The sequence below is a fragment of the Nanorana parkeri genome, unplaced genomic scaffold, assembly GCF_000935625.1.
Source record: "Nanorana parkeri isolate BGI_ZX_2015 unplaced genomic scaffold, ASM93562v1 scaffold18, whole genome shotgun sequence".
Taxonomy (NCBI): Eukaryota; Metazoa; Chordata; class Amphibia; order Anura; family Dicroglossidae; genus Nanorana; species Nanorana parkeri.
Genome location: NW_017306286.1, coordinates 3017262 through 3033824, shown reverse-complemented (window position 1 = coordinate 3033824; position 16563 = coordinate 3017262). Strand labels below are relative to the sequence as shown.

The 16563-nt window shown below is 41.0% G+C and overlaps 1 protein-coding gene across 2 annotated transcripts in view; it reads right to left on the bottom strand.

Moving 5' to 3' along the window:
* KIAA1671 (KIAA1671 ortholog) overlaps positions 1 to 16479 on the bottom strand; it is a 59132-nt gene extending 42653 nt beyond the window's left edge. For both annotated transcript variants that reach the window (XM_018560801.1, XM_018560792.1), the window contains exon 1: positions 15207 to 16479. In XM_018560801.1, the coding sequence (XP_018416303.1) occupies positions 15207 to 15491 (285 nt within the window). In that variant the 5' untranslated portion in view covers positions 15492 to 16479. The remainder of the gene's footprint in view (positions 1 to 15206) is intronic.
* Positions 16480 to 16563: the final 84 nt, after the last annotated feature.

The window sequence follows — 16563 nt, the reverse complement described above, 5'->3', positions numbered from 1 at the left end:
ATTATGGATAGCCTTAGTGTTATGGGTTATGAACATATAATGTCATGCTCAACAGTCATTAGTACCTGACGTAGATACAAATCAGGGAACATAAAAAATGCACTGACTTCTGTTATCAAAGTACTAATATCAAATGTTTGTCAGCCCAAAAGTGGACTAGCCTTGTTTGCAAACATTTACATAAAGAGAAAAAAAGAAAAACAAATGAAAGGCCAGATAGTAAGCGAGGACAGCGCATATAGAATACACATATACTAAAACAATGTTCTACCTATGGATATTATGAAACTATTTGTCCTCAGAGTTTTGCGGAAGAGAAATAAAAGCATTTAAAAGGAGAGAAGAAATACATCCAATGCAGCATTTGCACGTGTTTGTTTTTAATACCGTTACTGTTATTATGCATTAAAATGTGCACAATTCCAAGTAGAAGATAAGAAATTGCTTCTGTTCACAGTCTTAGAAATAGCAACTAGATCTAATTGACAAGCACACAGCTCCTTCCACACTTGTGAGCTCACATTCTGTAACATCTAGTTGCTGAGATGTGTGTGCCTGCATTTCTATTAAAACACTTATAATGTACAATAAAAGACCTATAAACAAAATTACTGAGAAGTGAAAGATTATGACAAACATGCATCCCCCACTAAGCTCATTGCCAAGGCAAACAGGTAAGTGTTATAAAGAGCAGTGGCCCACAATAGCGGCCGCCCGATGACAGAGCCGGGTGATCGTTTCAGGGAGAGGGAGCCATGGCTTCGTTTAGCGGGGGTCGTGACGGCGCCCCCCTCAGTCCTGCGCCCGGGGCAAGTGACCCCCCCGCACCCCCGGTTGTTACGCCACTGCAACAATCCAATGCAAGTTATTCTCTCAATTACTTGACTTCAGTAAAATAATTGTTTGCTGTGGGTTACTGAACTTTGCTGATGATCACTGCAGGCTCTCAGGCCCCATGAGGGCACAACGCAGCTTTACGTCCACAGCTCAGCCATGCATTAATTGTAAGCCTGCACTTTCCCACACATGGTGCTCTATAATGTATTGCTGGGATTTGTATTCCTCTATAGCTGATGGTACATTGTGCTGTATATTATACAGAGCAATGCACCATCAGCAATAGTACATTATACAGTGGTGCAATGCCAAATACCACCAGCTATAGAGGACTACAAAACCCAGCAATAGCACATTATACAGCGCAATGCAGAATGCCGCCAGCTATAATGTACTATTGCTGGGATTTGTTGTAGTCCTCTATAGCTGGTGATATTCTGCATTGCGCTGTATAATGTACTATTGCTGGGATTTGTAGTCCTCTATAGTCGGTGCCATTCTGCATTCATTGCTGTATACATTTACACTTTCCATTTCACTATATTGCACACCACGCTATTTTTTTTCTTTTTTACTTTTTTTTCCACCGCTCCAAGCTTGCTCCTGTGATGGAGTGCAATCTCAATACAAACTAGTAGTCCATCACTGGAGCCATTTTTTAAAATGTATTTTATTGTTTCTCCGATTAACCGAACTTAATAATCGGGTAACTAATCGATTTTGAAAATAATCGTTAGCTGCAGCTCTAGTATTTTTGCTTGCACATGACTGGGTGACGGAAGTCAGCAGAGCTTCATTAAGTTAAAATTCCCCTGCAGAGTGAATAGCCTATTTGCTTTATTAAATTAACCCTACAGTATCTAATCATAGTTATAAATACCTAACACGCTAGTTTAATTTCAGAACCATAGCCAGCACAGCTCTGGAGTTTATTTTTAAACATTTTTTTTTATTATTTACATAAAAGTCCATTTACATTGGTCCTGAACACCATAAAAGGAGGGTTACATTTTTAGGACTGTTCTGTGTTCTTGCAGGTTGGGAAGCATGCCGAAGACATTTTACCCTCTTTCACTTTTATGTATATCCAAGTAAGCAATAAATATTCAAAAATAACCTCTTATTGGACATTCCATTATCAGCTATGAGCTTTGTTTTCTTGCCACTCTAATTCTAAACCATACTTATGTTAGTACTTTGCTCCTGCTGCTTCTTTTGTATTGTTATGTTTGTTACTTTAGTGGCACTTGAAGGTCGGTAGAGTCACACAATCTCCATACTACTCTAGTAACAGGAAAACGCTAGGAAAATAACAATGCATGTGAAGTAGTAGGGGAGGAACTGCTTCTACAATATAATTACTGTATTTAAATTGTTCTTTCCCAAGCTTTCGCTTGCACCACAGTATAAAGTCTCCAAGGATAAAAGGAAACCTGTTATGAGAAAAATAAGTATGTTGGCATTGCTGACCTTAAGAAAATTCTAGTAGTCTGGCTCTCTCTGGTATCGAAACTTATCAATTTATGGAAACTATACAGCCAGTGAAGCCAGAAAACCTGATCTGTGCCCTTGTCTGATGTCAATCACTAGCTTTTTCAGAAACAGATCAGCAAAGGCAGTCTAGTTCCTTTAAAAAGCACATTAACAGCATGATAGAAACAACATCCCAATACCAGAATCAGACCTCACATGCTTCCATAATGTAGAATTTAAATGAGGCAATAATAGGAGACAAAAGATGCCTATATCAGTCAAGAGGGACATTAGTACACAGAGTACAAGCAACCTACTGTTCATATATAATGAGTATCAGCCAATAACCAGTGGATCCCACCAGTCTACCAATGCCCCACCTCACACAGAATAAAAAATGATCATGCTGAGTGGGTGATAAACAGAACAAGGGAGCTGGTAGAATGAATAATGAAAGCATGGCCATAGCAACCTGTATGGGCAAAGCTGCTCAGGGCATGCAACATGCAAAGACCCATCGCTCAATCGCTGAGAACCATACAAGAGAACTCAATTGCTATCAGCTCCTCCTGCGTTGTGGGAAAACCACAGTAATTAACCTCTCCTTTTAAAGCTGATTGGTGAGCGTCTGTCTGCTATCTCGGACATGAGATTGCTACCCAATCCATCCGAAAACCAACACATCGGGTACCAGTCATGTCACATCTGTGCACTTCAAACGTAACCATTATTATTAATAAAGCAGAACCTCTATTCAGACACAGTAAATTGTAATGTAAAGTTACACTTTCAAAAAGTAACTTCTTTGTAAACAGATAGATAAAATGGCACTTAGTTTGCTCGATAGTGTTGGACTTGAAAAAGACTATTGCTACCGGTCATTTCCATTTACACTGCACAGTTTGTACCTTTAAATGCCCTTTGCAGCACAAGTCTAATCCCCCCTACTCTGCGGCAGGACTATAGTGCTCTGAAGTATCACTTGAGTTCCCAATGTCAGACTTCACGGGCTAGAGAATTGCTGACAAATATAATCATTCTCAACCAGCATTGACCGGGTACTGCGTAACAGAGCCACTGAACTGCTCAGCTATGCTCACAAATAGAGACTCATTTATTTCACAGCTATCAGGATCCAGTGACCCCAAACCAAAAGTTATAGGAACAGCGTTTGTGTATTTATGTATATATTTAATTTATACATAAATGGTAAAATATTAATGTTATAATACAGTTGTCTTTTTACTAATTACAAATACATCAGAAGTTATTTTACTTTTTTATTGTAGTCAACTGGAAACTGATTGAATAACTTAGCAATTTTATGGCAACAAAAGGGCTGACCTTAAAAGCTGCTGCTTTAGTTCAGCAGACAATACTGTCAGGTTTATGATGAGAGAGTAGAAGCAGTGTGTAGATCTGTAGAACACATGAGTCTTCTGATCACGCTATCTGTGTCTCAAAAATGTAGTCATGACACCTAAATATTTCCTATGAAACATCTCCGGCATCCACCAATACTGGTATTGCAGTTTTTGGTAGACTCTGGAGAATGCAATCATATGACATTTTCAAGGCTGACCCATAAATGCTTAAAGTGACACTACACTCATGAGTTAAATCTTAAAAATGCATTGAAGCACCTTAACTATTAACAAAAATGTATCTTATTTGTGTATCACTCAGCTGTAGATTCTCAAATCATCTTCTAATTGGTGCCGACACGGTCCTTCCTTCCAGGGGGTGGCTATTTCTCTTCCCCAAGGTCCCTGTGTGGCTGTAAATTAGCCACCGCTCCAAACTCACTCCCATGATGGACTACAATCTCACTATTAGTTTACTTATTGAGATTGTAGTCCATGATAGGAGTGGGCTTGAGCGGTGGCTACTTTACAACACACACACAGGGACCATGGGGAACAAAAGTAGCCACCCTCCTCAGCATTAATTTAGAGATGATTTGAGGATCTACAGCTAAGTGATACACAAATACGTTACAGTATTGTTAATAGTTAAGGTACTTAAATGCATTTTTAAGATTTAACACATGAGTTTAGTGTCAAATATACTGGGTAATGTCAAGCAGTGCAACACCACCCAGTACATGTTTTCCCTAAATAATGGCCCAAACATTTACCTTCCCTATCTGCAAACCGCCAGCCCCTACAGGTCCACACCATTGCTTCTGGGTGGGTTCCCTTCACACGCACCATGAAGTGACAGCACAGGCTCCAAACACTGTCAATCAGAAGCTGGAGAGAGGAGCAGAGGAGTTGCTTGCCTCTGGGGCCATAATCTTCAATGGACATAAACAGACTTGTCCATGGATCGAGCCGGGGGTGGCACACTCAGGTGGCTCTGGGTCCCAAAGGGGTAAGGGGATGGAGCTACTCGAAGGCAGGACCCTGAGAGGCAACAATTTTCACCGCAGGGATTGAAAGCAGTCACAGAACAAAAATAGACATGCAAACAAGGAAAGTGCTGGAGGTCATTAAGTTTGTTTTTTTTCTATTAAGATTTAATAACACTTCAACGCCAATACAGAAATGCTCAGTTTCAGGAAGACTTTCTAACTTGTCTGCCAACTTAGTCAGTGACCTGGCTAATTATTCTGAATTATAATGATGGTCAAATCCTAGCACACTCTACAATAGACAAAATGACCGATGTCTCCCCACCTGGCCTAAACATTTGCCACAATCATTAGCAGTAGTTCCACGCTCCCTTCTCATATTATGATTTTTTGTTATATCTACTATAGAGAAGACCCAAAACCCTAAGGGGGAGGAATCAAAAAGGTACCTGGAGAGTAGATATAAACAATGACTAAATATAGAGCAGGGGGTGTAAAATAATTTTATGAATGCCCTTTCCAAAAATGAACCGTCATAAAAATCTTCCAAAAAGGGAACAAAAAAAAATGGAAACAGCAACAACACAAAACAGGTTAGCCTTTGGTGTGCTTCTGACAAAACCGAGACAGCAAGGAGCATATAACATGCATGTAGGAAATACATCTATAAAAAGGTATTAAAAACAAAGCAGAATGGTGCAAGAAAAAGAGAGCTTTCAAATGAACTCATGCCGAGGAAGATGTCAAATAACCTTTTCCAGAAGTAAATTCATATTATTGGTATAGAAAATGTTATTTGAAAAATTCACACAGACCACAAATGCCATTTAGAACGCCAACCAAAATATTGATCCATAGAGGGTAACATATGAGATCACAGCAGGACACATTAAAAAGAAAAGTGATCTCATGGGTCAAGAGACCTTAGAAGAGATGAAACTACTTTAATAGAAATTAACGTGAAAGCGATATTATAATAGAGAGGTGGTGAGATATTTTAGAAATGTAGTGCTGTAATGCTTAGAACCTAGTTTAATATCTCAATACAGTTTAATGTATTACATAAAGGAGAACTATGGGGTCAGGGTAAGGGTAACGAGAGGACACAAACTAGCGTCCTCCCGTCACCCAAAGCTCAGTATACCGCGAGCTGCAGCTCGCGGCAAACTGAGACGGCGCAACCAGGACGGATCCCGACATTACTGTATGGATCCACCCAGCTGCGTGAGTGACAGCTGGCTCTGCCTATCGTGAGGCAGAGCCCGCTGTCCCCCCCCCCTGTGACCTGGCTAATTATTCTGAATTATAATGATGGTCAAATCCTAGCACACTCTACAATAGACAAAATGACCGATGTCTCCCCACCTGGCCTAAACATTTGCCACAATCATTAGCAGTAGTTCCACGCTCCCTTCTCATATTATGATTTTTTGTTATATCTACTATAGAGAAGACCCAAAACCCTAAGGGGGAGGAATCAAAAAGGTACCTGGAGAGTAGATATAAACAATGACTAAATATAGAGCAGGGGGTGTAAAATAATTTTATGAATGCCCTTTCCAAAAATGAACCGTCATAAAAATCTTCCAAAAAGGGAACAAAAAAAAATGGAAACAGCAACAACACAAAACAGGTTAGCCTTTGGTGTGCTTCTGACAAAACCGAGACAGCAAGGAGCATATAACATGCATGTAGGAAATACATCTATAAAAAGGTATTAAAAACAAAGCAGAATGGTGCAAGAAAAAGAGAGCTTTCAAATGAACTCATGCCGAGGAAGATGTCAAATAACCTTTTCCAGAAGTAAATTCATATTATTGGTATAGAAAATGTTATTTGAAAAATTCACACAGACCACAAATGCCATTTAGAACGCCAACCAAAATATTGATCCATAGAGGGTAACATATGAGATCACAGCAGGACACATTAAAAAGAAAAGTGATCTCATGGGTCAAGAGACCTTAGAAGAGATGAAACTACTTTAATAGAAATTAACGTGAAAGCGATATTATAATAGAGAGGTGGTGAGATATTTTAGAAATGTAGTGCTGTAATGCTTAGAACCTAGTTTAATATCTCAATACAGTTTAATGTATTACATAAAGGAGAACTATGGGGTCAGGGTAAGGGTAACGAGAGGACACAAACTAGCGTCCTCCCGTCACCCAAAGCTCAGTATACCGCGAGCTGCAGCTCGCGGCAAACTGAGACGGCGCAACCAGGACGGATCCCGACATTACTGTATGGATCCACCCAGCTGCGTGAGTGACAGCTGGCTCTGCCTATCGTGAGGCAGAGCCAGCTGTACCCGCCCCCTCCCCCATCCGTTCCGACAGCCAGTGCTGGAGGATTGGACAGGGGAGGGGGGAATCCAGCCCCTCCCCTGTCACGGCAGAGAGCCGTTTCAGGATCGAGAGGTGAGCGAACGCCAGTATGTGTTCGCTCACCTCCCGATCTACTGAGCCGACCTGTGACAGTCTCATTGTCACAGGTCGGCTAGAACTATAAGGTGAGTGAAAAGCTCACTGCAGGGAGCCGTGAGTGACAGTCACGGCTCTCTGCAGGGACAGGATTGAAAAGTGAGCGAGCGACGGTACGTGTTCACTCACTTCCCGATCTATTGAGCCGACCTGTGACAGTTTCATTGTCACAGGCCGGCTAGAACTATGAGGTGATTTTTACTCGCCTCCTAGTTCTCCTTTAACACTCTTTATGTTGTTTTTATATCCTAGTTCAACACTGGTTTTAAGAGGTGAACTAGGGAACAAAGGAAACTGTCCAATCATGGTTGCTGGTGGATGATTTTTTTTTTAATAGTAATTGCTAAATTTTTGGTGCTCATGTCAGATCACGCTTTCTTTAGCACATGCTACAGAAAAGGCTTACACAGTTCAAGAAGGCAAAACAAAGTCAAAGTACTATGTACTGACATTATGTGGGCTGTGTGTACATTCGCTTGCAAAATAAATGTTCGAAAACAACCACAGAAAGCCTGATCTGCTTATATAGCCTGGAAATAAAGGCATAGACCTGGAAGTTCAATCTATCCTGTCTTGGGCTTTTACAAGCTGGTGCGTTTCCCATTTTTAAATTCTCATATTGAGTATATAACCTAGCAATGAAGGATGAACTAGAGCATGAATGATAACTGCTAAAGAAAGTGACAACCTGTTAAAGAGCAGGTTGCTGTTCCTGAGTGGACTTTTACTCTTTGACACCTTCTCATCCAACATTAATAGCCTTCTAAAATAAAAATAAAAAAAACAATTTATAAGCCTACTAGCAAAGCTGTCTTAAACAGCCAACCATTTTTTTTAACTGATATTCATAACCTTTGGGTGGTATTAGGGTATCTGGTATTGTTGCTTGGTGGCCACAGACATGAGAATCATGGCCAAATCAGATATTTCATATCCTTTGCCACCTCTATTGTGGAAAAGGTAACCAAAATGGATTTTACCAGTTGGTTTCCTTTGTTTCTCAAACCCGCATAAAGTACATACATATGTACGCTTTCCCTGTATTTTTTTCCCCGATAGCCACAGAGAACAAACTGTATGATGGTCTTTTGACTGCCATCTTGTAGTTCTTGCAAGGCTCATTTCTCAGAATCAATCTGAAACAGACCTTACTGTGATTAGACAGGGTAGCCATTGTGACGATAAGGGGGTCTGAGTCTTAATATTAAAAAATAGAATTCTCTTGTGTCCCAGTCAGAGCACATGCAGGTCTTCATTTAGAATTAGACAGGTCCCTCCACATTCCACAGAAGAGATGCTAGATGGCTGTGATCTTTTATTGCCCGAGTCCAAGTGAAATTCCAAAATATCTCTCCAAGCCTTTTATGGCTGTTGTTAATTATAGGCATGGCACCAAACATTCATATATTTGCCAGTGGACAAGATATATAAACAAGCAGGTCCGGGAGATGCGGTGACCCTGGTGACCCCCGCATTCTCCCTAAAGTCATAAAACATGAATTTGAAAATTAAGCAACATTTCATACTTTGGAATTGGGTGGGGATAGTGAAAAATAAAGGTTCATCCCCCGCCTGCTTTCCCACCCCAGCCCTGCCTAGGGGCCGGCTCCGGGACACCCTCTAAAAGGGGCTTATAACATTTTCTGTCTAGGCGACCAGACTGGGCCCTTGGGTTAAACATAATCGAGGAACTAGAAGTCTTAAACATCGCAGAAGAGTTCCCCTTTAATCTTTGGACATTATCTGCTGGAAGTCTGCTTGAAGAGCCCTGCAGACTTCCACTTTGCTTCTTGAACTCTGAACTCTGTCAGAACTCCTAATTCCAGGACTGTTGAGTATTCTTTTTATTGCCTTTTATTTTTCTTTTGTATATATATTTTGTCTCCTTTTATTAAATCTTTTTCTGTATATTTTCTGCACCGTTTCTTTTATTAACCACCTGCTGTCCGGCCGTTGTAATTAAATGGCCGGACAGCTGCTTCTTGAATGCGGGTGGGCGTTTTTAAACGTCCTGTCCTGCTCGTGCCCGTCGCTAGGCAGCGGGCACGAGCGGGAATTCAGCCTGCAATGTAAACAGCCAGCGATGGCTGTTCATATACAAGCGGTCGGCTGTCTGTAGAGACGCCCGATCGCTTGTAATAAACGCGCGGGTGTGCGCCTCCGCCGCTGCTGACAATCCCGAGCTCCGATGTGCCCGGTGCGAGCCCGGGACCAGCACAGCAGCTCTGCGGCCGGAGATCAAACGGAGCTCAGTACTCAAGCTCCGTTTGATCTCCTCCTCCTTCTGAATGCAGGCAGTGATGTTTATTACATCACTGCCTGCATTCAGTGACACTCTCCGGACCAGAAACTGAAGAGAAGCTGGTGAAGCAGGTCTCTGCTTCATCAGCTTCTCTGGGGGTCCCTAGGTGACATTAGGGGTCTTAAAGACCCCTGATGTCTCCATAGAGGAGGACCTGTCACTGAAAATTGGCTATCACAAAGGGGGATTGTTAGTCCCCTATGTGATAGCAATAAAGTTAAGTGATTTTTTTTTTAAAGAATGTTACAAAAAAATGAAAGTTACATATAAAAAGGTAATTAAAAAATGTAAAAAAATTTCCCCCGCCCCCCACATACAAACATGTGTCGAGTGCACCTACGTGCGTAAACGACGATTGCATCCATTATGCCGCACATGTTACGTACCGCCGCGAACGTCGCAGTGAGAGCAATAATTCGAGGGCCATCAATCACTGATAACACTAAACTGATGGAGCGGTAAAAGCTTTTAAAGCGTTGTCTATGGCAAATTTTGGATATGGTCGTTTTTGCGAATTCGCGGACGCACGCAATTTTAGATCTCAACATGTTTGGTGTCTATTTACCCGACGTGACCCCGAATTTTATATTTTGTCAAAAATTTGGGTAATAATAATTGTTTTAGAACATACCGTAGGGAAAAGTTTTTTCCCCAAAATTTTCTGTACTTTTTTCATTATATAGTAAACAATAAAACCCCGAGTGGTAAATAAATACCACCGGAGTTAACCAACCCTGGTGACGATCGCTCTCAGTCTGCTGGCCTGAGATTGTGTCCTGCGAGCTGGGAAATCTCTGCGCAGGGTGAGGCTGAGAGTTGTATCGTCGCGTCCTTGTGATGCTCACGCTCGGTTCAGACTTGTGTATGGTCACGTGGGATTGACGTACAGCGGGTCTGGGCCGGGTGTACGTCACAGCCATTGTTTTGGAAACTATTGTGTTTTATAGACCAGTTATAAACTGAAAACAGACTACTGCTTGTTGAAAACAATAACCAAACATCACATAACTAGTTTCTTTCCTATACAGCAAGACACAGAGAAAGCAGCCCCCTTTAGTCTCCATCCACACCTAGGCATCAGCATTTACACATTTTTCCGTGCATTAGACACGCATATATAAAGACGCGCGTTTTATTGAGCAGATTGAAATGCATTGCTGTGAATGAGCAAATGTGCGCACAAATGTGCCAAACGCTTGTGTCGTGTATTTTCATGCGCATCCATTGACGTCTGTGCAGCCAAACGTGCTGTAATCTGCCCGAATGCCCAGCATTCGGCATTTTACAGCTAGCGACAAATCTCTCACGTGTGAACAGGGGCCATAGAAATGAATGGGATTTCTCGTGTTGAGAGTTTTGTTGCACTTAGCTTTGAGCGTCAAAAAGCCCAGGTGTGAACAGGGTAGATTGGTAGATGAGAAAATGAAAGAAAACTTAGGTAGGAAACAGAATAAGGTATAATAATAATGAAGAAAAATTATAAAAAATTAACATAAGCCTTGGCATACGATTGCTAAAGGTTTTGAAGCACTAACACTTTGATAAGGTTATACAACAATAGGATTTCTCTTATTAAAATTACAATTACAGCACCCTCCCTCTTAGATTGGAAGCCCTCACGGGCAGTGCCCTCCTTACCATTGCGTTGTAATGTGCTCTTATATTGTAAAGTGGTGCGCAAACTGTTGGCGCTATATAAATCCTGTATAATAATAAGAAAGAAGCTATAATGAAAGTTGGTACTATTGGTGCCAACTAGTTAGCAGCATTTTTTTTTTTGTTAAGTTGTTATACGTACATAAACGTGGTCAAGCAGCTAAAAATATATCTCATATTCATTTAGTACCAAGCTGGGATTTCTGATGCCAATAAAAGTGTGTTATGCTTTCACAAACTGTATCCATCAAGCGTAATCAATTACAGAAAATCCCATGAAAGTTAAACAGTGCACGTGATTCTCATCTAGGGGTACTCTGAAGCACTGCCCTCCAACTAGTACAATTCATCTACGGAAGATCACACTACATGCACATGACTACAGACCCTGTGGCTAAAAAATATGGCGACAATGAAGAAAGGGGAGGTTCATGTTATTGAGTACTGAACTTTCTTTCTGTTACAAGTTTTTGGAAATACTTGGAAGACGTTCATGAAGTTTATGGATCTCCAGGTTCCAAGAAGCTCCAATTCAAAATGTAATACTTTGAAATATCATGAATTCTTTTTTTGAAAATGTAACTTGAGCTAAGTATTTTACTTTACTGCCAGTCTAACAAAGGCAACATACTATGCAGTCAGGAGACTGGGAAAGGAAAGTAACAACACTGCATTTTTTAACTGTAGTAGAAACATGGTGTGCCGATTCATGACTATGCAGTATGGCAGAGCTGTGCGAATCACAAAAGGTGGATAAACAGAAACACACTTTTGTACATGGCCGCCTGTGGACCTACAATGTAAATTTTCAGTGCATTTCTGCCACCAGGGAGCCACAGGTGACGCGCACAACCTCCCGTAGAAGTCAATGGCTGTATGCAGGTATATGTTGGACTTGCATGCACCTCTATATGGGCGCAAAACCCTAAACGCAGACCTTCAGCATTCAGAGTTGTGGACATACACATGAACGGATTTACGCAAGTTCAGTGTATACCTGCATACAGCCACTGACTTTTATGGTTATGGGAGGCTGTATGCGCCATCTCTGACTTCCATGTGGCAGAAATGTGCTGGGATTTTGATTGTACAAGAGTCCACATGCAGTTCATCAATTGTGTAAATAGCCTTTTGGCGTGAATCTCAGCTTTAAAGCAGAACTCCAGCAATAATGTTTTTAACCCTTGCAGTGGGGCTATCCCACACTGCAAGGGTTAAGTGCTCATTTTGTCTATCTGCTACAATAAAAAAAAAAAGGAAGTCATACTCACCCAATCCTTGGAGCCAGCTTGCTCTTAGACTGGTCGCTGGAGTCTCTCTCCCCCTCCGCTGCAGCGCTCTAAGGATCCGTGAGTCGTCATGTTCTATACACTGTGTATAGGACGTGGGGACACAGAGGGACATTCCATCGCTGTAGTGGAGGAAGAGACAGGCTTCAGGGATCACAGTAGCAGCCAGTCAGCTCCACGGTTAGGATGAGTATTTTTTTTTTTTTTAGCACCTAAACAAAAACAAGCACTTAAGCCTTGCAGTGCAAGTGTAGCCCCACTGCAAGGGTTAAGAACATTTTTGCACAGAGTTTTGCTTTCAGTTTAAGGCTTTTTTCAGTGAACAAATCCTTTATTAACACTTTATTCATTGAGTGACTATGTCTATACATTGACTGAATAATAGGTGATCAATGCTGACATCTCGCACTATATGTGGAGTAAAACCAGCTACCGGAATGTTTATCCAAGTAGCCATGAGGATGCAAAATAAAGATGTTATTTGCTGTTTCCATTCATGTGGCCATCATGTGTCTGCAATTACGGTCCTTCACACACTAAGGAATGTTAGCTCAGACTACAAACTCTACCCTTCAGATTTGTTCATGCAGGTACATGGTCAAATCTATTCAAGAAGCAATATTTTATTGTGTATAGGCACTTTTATCTACAGAAAAACATTTGATTTGTGTGTACCTGAACAAAATAAAATTGGCTGTAAAGAGGATGCTACATTTATTACAGAGATGCATTCTCCACACAGGCCTTAATGTAAATAAAAACTAATTTCACACGCAAGTGTGTGTGCCTACTACAATCTATATGGATATAGGATATTGATTAAACGTGGTCACACTTGCCAGTAATTTAGGATTTCTTTCCCCAGGGAACAAGTGACAGCATATTTTATGCAGAAGCCAATCAATTAGCAAGCACAGATAAAAGCTTTCCTTCGAGCCATCTCCCATTCCTAAGAACCAGCATGAAGCCGGGCTAGAACTCCCTAAGGGCAGAATTGAGAAACAATCTAACTCATCAATCTATGCGCCTTTTGTGATAAAATTACTGGACGTGCTGGCTGAAGCAGAGATAACCAAGAGAGTACAAAGCCTGGAATCAGGCAGCCCAATTCCTGGATCATGCTGCAACTGCACTGTTGAGTCGTTCATATGGTGACTCAAGAGTCGCTTTTAGAATATTCATCATGAACATTTGAATGCTAGATGACTAATATTTTTATTACGTTATTCATTTCTATATGTCCCTGCGTGAGCAGTTTAAAAATTCGAAACATTATGCAGGAATCATTCAGCTTGACACTTGCACACTGGCATCCAGAGACTATCAGGGGTCAGCTTTATTTTTATACATGGGCTTATCTACTGTACATGTATACTTCTTGGCTGGTATGAAAATGCAGGCTTGTGAATTGAAGCACTACACTTTGTTTAATAGTCCAGATACAGCTTTATTCAATGTAGGGTTGAAGGGGAGAATATAGAAATAGCCAATGCATTTCAGGGGACTTGAACAAGTACCTCTACATCAGGGCTCACCAAGAGAAAATACATCAGGACTATGATTGGCTGGAAATTGGATACGGTTTTGTCCAGTGTGTAAGAATACACAGATCTCTTCAATGGCTGATTTGGCTAGTTTGACATCACCCACAAAAGCAAGCTATAGCAGACAACACCAGAGATATAACAAGGAATGTCCAGGTAGCAAGGCCTTCTGTAGAAGCAGGCATTACATACTAGCGGAGTTTGTTGCATCACCACTTACATGGCTAAAAAAAAAACAAACTACATTTTTCTAAACTTCCCTACGTTAATAAAAGCAAGAGTTCACATAAACACAATAGCATTACTAATATTCTTTATTGTATACTTCTATGGTTTCAGATCAGGTATTTACAACTGGACACAAAAATCAGAGCTCAAACGTAATACCAAAGCACTTTCAATGAAATGCATCTTGCTTCGATGCAAAAATCTTGATTGCAGGTAAATTATAGCTATCATGACTATCCACATCTTGTATATGCATGTTCACATGCAATTACGTGTTTACATGCACTTTTAACATGCGTTTATTGGCGTTCTTGCTCATGCGTTCATGCCAAGTCAAAGAGTGACAGGCAAGAATATAGATCCTATGGTAGAGATGCAGTAAAATGAATAGAAACATAATACATTTCTATGGGCCTACTCAGTGTGTGAAAAACAGCTACTTGTCCATAAAAACATATAATACATTTCTATGGGCCTACTCAGTGTGTGAAAAACAGCTACTTGTCCATAGAAACATATAATACATTTCTATGGGCCTCCTCAGTGTGTGAAAAACAGCTACTTGTCCATAGAAACATAATACATTTCTATGGGCCTACTCAGTGTGTGAAAAACAGTTACTTGTCCTATTCTTCAAAAACATGTTGAGCTGTAAAGCATAAATGTAGACTTGCCACATAGAAAATAGATTTTTTTACAAGAAATGCATACCATACAGGTGTGAATGGGCTCTATGTCCAGTACAGGCATAATGTGAGTAAATGTTATAGCTGAGCAGTTTGATTCTTCATTAAGAACCTCAAACCCTATAGTCAGTCAATCAGCTGGCTGCAGATGCTGCTATTCAATACAAGTAATTCAAATTGCACCAGGGAATTCTGGTGTACAGAACATATAACCAAAGCTGATTTAAAGTTACAGTGCACAGCTCACTCTTAGCAGTATGAAGGCAATAGTAAAAAATCTATATAATATTTTTGATGTAATAGAATATTGTGTTCAAGAAAAAGTAACAGAAAACAACAACAGTAAAGCGCTTACAGGGTCGGCTTGTTCTGGAACTGTGTGTCTTTTCCTCAAAGAAGAAAACCTCTGCTGACTTCTGACTGAAAACCTGCGGAAAGACTCTCGGCTCCGGGAAGCAAAGTGTCGGAAGGACGATGTGCGTTTGAAAGGGTTTCTGCTGCTGGCTTCTATGCTAGTTCTTTCTTGTGTTACAGCAGTCGTAACTAAACTGAAAGCTTCCTGCAAGGACCTCCTCATCGTCCCCATCCACTGGTTCATATGTGTATGTGCCACTGTCAACTTATCTCCAAGGTACTCCATTCTCCGGTATTGCAACAAAAAAAAGTAAAAACTACTAGAAAGCAAATGAAGAGTCAATGCTGACAAGTATGCAGAGTGTCTGCTTTGTTATCCAGGTGAAAAGAAGTACAAAATCATGAAATAGATTTAAAAATAGAAAGACGCTCGCCGTAAATGCTTTGGTGTGAATCAGATTGAAGCATGTGTCCTCATAGCTGCTGGCAATCGTTGGTACACACATACTTTGGCCCTTCTAACCTGAGTAAGTTCCCATCTTCCATACATTCAGCCTACACAGGCACAGAGAGCTGCAGCTGTTCATTTTTCTCCTTCTGTACGATGCTCCTTTGCTCGGATTTGTGCTGGAAACATCTAGTCAAATGGCCCTTCTGCCAAATTCTCCAGGTTGACAATTGATAAAGTGAAGTGGCTTAGCAAACTGTGGTTACATGGAGCATTAAATAAAGAGAATACGCTGCGCTTTCCTTGCACAAACCATGGCTCTTCAGCAAACTGAGGAACAGACGTGCCTGTGGAAATCCACGGATGGGTTAGCCAGTACACAGCCTGAAAGGAACTGCTCTGCTCTCTTCAAGACCGTGCTTGCAAGCACACTCTTTCCATTTGGCAGGAGGTTTTTCTGAATGACATCAAGCTTTTGCAAAGGAGCTGCATAGCTGAGGAATGCAGCTGGGACAGATAAACCTAAAGGCTGAGAGCCAAAAGAAAAAAAAAAAATATCCCTACCACTTACACCCTTCCTCCACGCCTATTTCAAAGTCCCCCAGACCTCTTGTTTGCTGCAGTCATTTCCAAGGATGCCTAGATGCTGCCTTGCAGCTGCTGTGTTCAATGTATGTCTAGATTTTCTGTGCTTCCTTACGAATACTGGAGGAGGTAGGAAGGAAGGGTGCCACTGCTGCCTTCCATATGCCTTATATTGCTATTGCCTTTTCGCTTTAATCCATGGCAGTCAAACAATGGGCTAGGTGAGGCAGCCGCAGAGGTCTGCCAAAGGAAAACGATTTGGGCTGGGCTTTTTTTTTTTTTTTTTTTTTTTCACCACAGACAACAATTTTCCTTAGCAACTGGG